At 26.2% G+C, this 7,917-nt stretch overlaps 1 protein-coding gene across 1 annotated transcript in view; it reads right to left on the minus strand.

Moving 5' to 3' along the window:
- LOC119675814 overlaps positions 1–4,203 on the minus strand; it is a 26,633-nt gene extending 22,430 nt beyond the window's left edge. Inside the window, exons 1-2 of the mRNA XM_038087034.1 lie at positions 4,195–4,203; positions 3,752–3,830 (exon numbers count right to left, since the gene is read on the minus strand). Of these exons, the coding sequence (XP_037942962.1) occupies positions 3,752–3,830; positions 4,195–4,203 (88 nt within the window). The remainder of the gene's footprint in view (positions 1–3,751; positions 3,831–4,194) is intronic.
- Positions 4,204–7,917: the final 3,714 nt, after the last annotated feature.

Genomic DNA, 7,917 nt, shown 5'->3' on the forward strand with positions numbered 1-7,917 from the left:
GTGGTGTATTTCGGTTGGGTGTAATTTGTTTAGGTTCGGTGTGATGTAAATGTGTAAAATAGAGGACAAACTGTGTGAGATAATAATGTATATATATATATATAAAATTTTGCTATTTATAAATATTAAAAAATAAATACAAATTACACATATTCACGTAGGCGTTAATATAAAATTTTGTTGTGGGCTAAGTACAATAATTATAAAAATTACTAAATATAGTCTTTAAACAAATAAAACTGTAATTGAAGCCTAAAATTATGCTATGAAAAACGTTAATTTCTTTTAAATTTAAAACAAAACATTTGAATTTTCAATATTGCAGTCTGCCTACGAACGAACTTCCGGTAATTTTTGTCTAACCAATTGCTGCAACTTCCGTTACGTCTTAACAAACTAATTTCTTGAAATTTTCATACAATTTTCTTCCAATTCCTTTTCGTTTGCTACTTCAATGCGGTATATGAAGACCGAATAGCCGAACGAGCACATTTGTTTCGCTGTGTACGAAGGCTAAAAGCCATTCACAGCACAACGGTGATCTCACGTAAACAACAACAACAACAACAACAACAACAATGACAACAACAAAAGACGTTAACTATAAAAAGCAATAATAAAAATGTTGCCTTTTCTTGTTGTTTTTATTGTTGCTGTTTTTGCTGTGTTTGCTGCTGTTGCTGTTGCGTTGTTAGTGTTTGTCTTCTGTGCAAATGTGCTCGATTAAATTTTTCATGACAGTCCGAAATCGATTTTCAACTTTAGGTTAACCAAAATTTTCTATACCAAATAATATATAGTAATTTCAATAATAATTTTTGTTTTAAAATTTTTGCAAGAAATCAATATGCTTAGACTTTTTTTAATGCCCACAACAACAAAACTTCTTGATTTTGCACACGTTGACGCCTATTTGACTGTAACGGTTATTTTTTCTTTGCTGTTGATTTTCTTTTTATTTTAACAAAAAATTTTACGTTTTACACTACTGCCCCAACAATTTTTATTATATTTTATGCCGTAATTGGTTTTTATTTATTTAAAGTTTAATATAAGAAAACTAATTTTCTCTATATTTAAATAATTTATTCCTGAATATTCGCTTCCGGTATGACTCCCGTTACAGGACACAACTCAACGACGAAACGAATACGACTGGACTGACCGAACACATGCAAATTGTTGAAGTAGCACAGATGACTTCCAACAAATTGACGCAGCTCAATTCCAATGCGATTTAGCCAAGAATTAAACCACTTGTTTCAAAGGATGAGTAGAAGTAAATGAAACAACAAAAAGCATTAGCCGCGGCTTTATGGTAATTTTTTATTATATCAAATAAAATATTTTTAATTTTTTTAAAATTTTAATAATACTTTTGAAAATTTTTAATAGAATTCAATAGCTTTTAATAGATTTTATGTAAGCTAATGTTATTAATATATAGTATATTTTATTATTTATAGAAAAACAGCATTATTTTATTATATTTTATTATATATAATATTTTAATAATACTTTTCAAATTTTTTAATAGAATTTAATAGTTTTTAATAGATTTTATGTAAGCTATTATTAGCTTATTATTAACTATTAACCTTACTTAAGTAAAAACACCTTATGCCGTGTCTAATTAGTAAAAACCGGGTAAAGTTTTTAATAGAATTTAATAATTTTTAGGCCGTGTGTTCGAGTAAATTGATCGTAAATTGAGGGAAATAGTAAATTTTGTCAGTATGGCAGCAAATATTGGTATTTTTATTTAAATTTTATAAGATATTTAATAAATAAATTTGAAAACTTTTAATCAAAAATAATAAATAAGTGCAATAAATAAATAAAGATTTTTATAAGTGCAGTGCAAAAAATCCCTAGGAAATTTCAATTTATTTTACCTCAATTTACTCGAACTCGCACACGGCCTTAACAAATTTTATGTAAGCTTCTTGTAAGTTTATTCTCGCAAATTAATTATTAACCTTATTCAAGTAGTGTTTCATATTCTATTCAATACGGCAACATTTTTGAAAAAAAGATCTTATGACGTGATTGATTAGTAAATCCGGGGCAAAGTTTTTAATCACGTTTAAAACAATTTTCATTTTCGATTGGTAAATCTAGGGCAAAATAGCAGAGTAGCTATATTACCCTGAAATTAACAGCTGTTATATAATCCTTGACATAAAAATGTGGTTTAATTAGACGTATGTATTTATGAATAATATAAAGAATACTAACACAAATACTACAAAACTGTTTGATTACTCTAGAAATGTTCGTTAAGGCAACAAAATTGTACAGACCGGTAGTAAATCTAGATTGAATTCAGATTTAGTAATCGAAAACGCTGTCAGCATTATATTTTAAACCAGTTAATTTTTATTAATAGTTCAAAAATCAAATGCAAATGTTTGATATTATTTTAAAACATTAATTTACAAATATAATTTCTTGAATCAAGAAACGAATATAGTGTATGGAAAGGAAAAGGACAAAGTGTTCCAATTTCAATATTTACCAGAAAACGGATTATCAAAATAAAAACTACTCAAAAAAAAGTATTTAATTAAAAAATCCTTAATACTTGAAAAATCTGTTTGGGGTTGCAGTTTATTAAACTTTTCTTATTAAACTAAAATGAGAATTATAATAATTCAAAATGAAATTATTTTAAAAAATGTTTCATCATAAATCAGAAAAGTTGTTTCTAGATTCTTTCATTTGGCACATATCAATACATTTTTATTCTGCAAATATATTTTATAAGTTTTCTATCCGTTATCTTTTTTCATCGATTTTTAAAACAATTACATATTTCTTTTTAGAGTTTTCATTAATTGGTTGTAATATATTGCAAAACCAGCATTTTTGGTATTAATTATAATAATTGCTAAAAATTCAAAGTTTTCAACCACCAAATGTCATTCTCTTAGGATCACCAATTGTTAAACCATTGGTAGCGGCCTTTCTCCGTTTTCGACTCATACACCCAAATTTGTTTATTAACAGGCTATATTAAAAACAGTGTTCTTTTTATTAATAAATTAAATTAATAGTCGCATCAATAAACAAAGAAAATATTAATTTCACTAAAGTCCTGCAAGAGATATGCCAACAGGCAGATGTCATATTTTCGCATTCCAGTTCTTCCAATTGAATGAATATTTCTGGTAAAAAAAAATACATTAAATGAAATTTCTCTTGATTATTTTAAATAATAACCAATGTTCAATATACAACTAATATTCAGACATATCTTTAAATAAATAGTTTAAATAAATTTCTTGAGAAAATAAGCTAATTTAAACAATTCATCATGACTGTGTGAAAAAATATTAGCAAAAACCAAAAAAAAAACTTTGAAATGTCGATAACACAGTATCTGTATTTTTTAGCTTAGCAAAGACACATTTTAACAATTTTTTATACGATTTCTACGGGCAAATTTGCACTTATTAGATGTCTTGAAACCACAATGTTTAGTCTTCGGTATTTTTTTTTAATTTGAATTAAATTGTTAGTAACAAATAATTTTACAAAAATATTTCCAACACTTGGACATAAAATTATCCAAAAATAAAATATATAAACGCATACATATATAATAAGACTTATAATATAATATTAACACTTAAGGGTAGATACACCCTCAAATATAAAACTGCTTCCGCAAAGTAACAAGAAATTAAATTTAAATCAGACAAATATTTTAAATGGGGAAGTAATTTGTAATGAAATGTATTAAATTTACCGAGTGGTTCAGCACGTGCCTTGATGAGAGAATGCCAAATTGCATAATAATCACCATTAATCATTTGCTTAGCTGGAAGCTAATCGATATGACATTTATCACGTATATTATATCCTAAAAAAACTTTAGCTATCATCTGGATAGCCAGTACGTACAGTAAGAAACTTTGTTTTGACTGTACACTGATTCTAAAGTAGTAGATTTTGCCTCAATCCCAAATTGGAGTTCATTTTTTGGCATATGTGCAATAAATTGTCATTTATTTATAAATAATTATCAAAGGCATGACCGAGTTTAAAAAAATAATAGATAAGACGTTAATAATAATTTGCAGCAGCTTTTCATATTAATTGTTGTAATGATTTTTCATTTAAAATAATGAAACAAAACCACCTTTGATCACCTTTGATTGATTAATTGGAGAACACATGAGTTATACTTACCATTACCATGATTTGTTAGAAATATTCATGAATTTTGTTTTAGTATGCTAAAACCATACCAAACTGCTAAAATATTTATATATAATAAGCGTACTAAATAATTAGTACGTATTAGTATTATTATATTTAACATGTTAGCAAATTAATAAATCGTATATCATGCACAACATCTGCAAGACTTTGCCAATCGCTGTCTAAGACGCATCCTTCATATTTTCTGGCTCTTACAACTGAAGAAATAATAAAACACAAAAGCAAATGACTTGGACATACTTTAAAAAAACCTGCCGATGATATCGGAAGAAAAGTATTAGATTAAATTTTTACAATATGAAACAAATTTATTTCCGTTTCCTCTTTATTTATTTTTAACTTTCTCGACGAAATATATAATTTCCTTGATTAAAATGATTTTTGTTTAATTTGCAGAATGTAAATAAAACAATATAATTCGACAATTCGTTTAATTACAGTTAATCAAAATGACCAATTTGAAACGTTGACCAATTTGAAACGTTGCTTAAATCGCAATTATGGACTTTTTATCAGCAATTTAAATGTTTAACATTTTAGCATAATTATATAAAAAAATTTTGTAAAACGTATATATAATGCAAAAGATTTTTGCATTATCACAGATAAAGTCTTACAGTTTTTTTACGCAATTATAAAATTATTGTTATATTATAGTTATAGTTAGATTATAGTAAATTTATAGTTATAATAAATATTAATATATGATTTTACACCAAAATTTTGATCATCATACAATGACTTTAAAAGTGATTTATCTATTTCGTAGTTAAAAATTTAGATATAAAAGTGTAGTGCTACATCTAGTTTAGAAAGAAATGTTCAGTTTGACATTTCTTGTTTTTGCGAGCATGGAACTTTATTGTTGATAACTGAGTACCAAATAAAAACCTGAATTAATTTTTTGCACATTGAGAAAATGCTGTAAGCGTTAAGGGTTACCAGGTGTATGCGAAATACAAATATTTATTCTGTTAGAATTTATAACCTACATATACAATAATTGTGCTATCAACTGCTACATATTTTATTTGTAAGAATATGGGAAAGACGAAAAACATATATTCTGGAATATAAAATAGTCTATATATGTTCAATGAAATTATTAACAGTAATAGTAATTATCCAAATGTCGGTGAAAATAATTATTAATTAGAAGCTTTTAAAAACATTTTCGAACATATATCATTTGAGTGTTACATATTATATGATTACAGACGATAGTTTCAATTTTTCTTTTCCAATTGGTGGAAAGTATCAAGTCAAAGTGTGTGACTTGAAGCATTTCTGAGGAATATAAAATCTTAAGGAATCGACGTGGGCCGTTCTTGATGTCATGAGTAGCGTGAGCAATAAAATTGTGTTTAGGAATGAAAACAATTTCCAAGTATTTCAATCTATCGTTAAGGCTAAGAGCAAAGCGTTTAATTCGAAGGTTTGTGTTTGAAAATTTATAGCGTCTAAAATAGTTGCGATGTCCGCCAAAAAAGACAATGGCCGTAAGGTGGTTGAGTTTAATTTTGTAAGTATGGGTATACCTAGAGAGGGTGTAAGATGAGAATTTATGTTGTTTTTTACTTCTGGTAGACATTTAGATTTAACGTAGATCAAACAATCATTGGCAAAACAAATCTGCCTCAATTCACACCATATCGAAAGCTTTCTGGATATCTAATTCTATTTGGAAGTTAAGGTGTATTTAGTTCACAGAAATAATGGGTTGAAGGTTGCTGACAGTAGCAAAAATAGTATGCTTAAGTCGACAAATATGCAGTACAATGTTCCAATTTGACACAAAATCTATAATAAAGAGGTTAAATTGGGCTAAGTGTTAACATATTCCCATAATATGGTACCACATATATATTACGACTTTTTTGATTGGTAAATCTAGAGTAATTTTTTCAATCATGATGTTCTTTTAAAGCACTTTTATTGCAATTTATTTTCGATTGGTAACTCTCGAACGAAATGTATAACACTCGAAATTAATTTATAACAATCTAGACAGTTTGCCTGAGTAGTAAGATTATCTTGAAATCAACATCTGTTATATATTTAACATGTGCCATATATTAATTATACTAAGCAATTAAATTATAACACTTTCAACTGATACAGTATTTCTATTTCGCTTATAATTACACGTTTCTTGTGGTTTACACAACACAACACAAAATGGTCTCACACTGTGTGAGCGAATTTTTGCGTTTCTCTTTTGGTTCATTCAAAAACGTTTGCCGCCATTGAGACGAGATATCATTTCGTATTGAGTGTTGCGGCGCATGGTAGGTATGCGTATAAATTGATTTGTTATGAGGGAAAAAATTTATATGTCCCCAAAATTATTTAAATGTTTTACACGTGTAAACGCGAACAGATATCATTATAAAAATAAAAATAATTCTAACATAAAATAATAATACGTTAAATCAAAATAAAGTTTTACAGAAAACTAAAAAAGTGCAAGTGCCACTAAAACGACCTTGGAGTTTGTTGATAAAAAAAAAACCAAAGCAAAAATCTATTAGAAATAATAACATTTATAATCCGCTAAAATAGTTTTTGCCTTGAAAAATTGTGAATTTAAGTCATAAATTTATCATTTATAGTTAAGCACAACAAACAACAACAAAAACAAAAAATTGTTAAATTTTATTAAATCTCTGCGTTTTACAGCAACAACGGCAATTGTGGATTTTGGTGGTGACTTTTTGTCAATTGTGGTAAAATTTACTCAATAAAAGGTTGGTCCTAACAAATTTGTATGCATGAACATATAAAAAATTGATTTTATTATTACTTTGATTTAAAATTGTTATATAAATGTGAAGTTATATAATATAATTTTCAAGTCCATGTGTAGTTGATTGTGTGAACTGCAGTCTTTCAGGAATTTTTCCACCGGCTATTTTCACTGTGGTGGCCGTGACTTCACTCTTCGCATGAATGAAAGAAGTTCTTTAAATTTCGACAAATTAACAAATAATAATAATAATTTTTCTTGTGTGTATTATGTGTAGTAATAGTTAAAGTGCGCTTAATGAAATGTTTATAAAATTATGAGTTTAACAGTAAATAAAAAAATACCTTTTACGATCAAAAGAGGTAATTGCCCTTTATGGTTGTTTTTCACAATAATTTATATGAAGTAAAAATAATTAAGAAATATATTTTCTACTCAAAGTATATAAATAATTCGTAAAAATCTCTGTGACCTCTAGTAGAAAGTGCACCAAGTTGTTTGGAATGCTCTTTATGTTCATATATATAAAAACAATTTATGTATTCTTTCTATAGTTTATAGTTATATACAGTGGCTCTTAAGTCATTCTTAGAGAGTAGAAACAAAAATTTTTCAAATTTAAATAGCATTTTAAACTATTCATAATTTGAAATTATTTTCTGAATTAAAGTTGGTTTTGTTTTTTTATTGTTTTAAGAATATTAACTTTTATTTCGAGCGTTCGCTTTTGTGTTCATCAAGAGAATTTGAATATTAATAATAACAATGGTTGATAATAATAGATAATAATAAATTATAATAAAAAAAATAAATAATTATAATAATAATAAATAATAATTATAATAATAATAATAATTATAAATAATAATAATAAATAACAATAATAATAATAAAGAATAATAATAATAAATAATGATAATAATGAATAATAATAATAAATAATA

The sequence above is a fragment of the Teleopsis dalmanni genome, chromosome 2, assembly GCF_002237135.1.
Source record: "Teleopsis dalmanni isolate 2A chromosome 2, ASM223713v2, whole genome shotgun sequence".
Classification (NCBI taxonomy): Eukaryota; Metazoa; Arthropoda; class Insecta; order Diptera; family Diopsidae; genus Teleopsis; species Teleopsis dalmanni.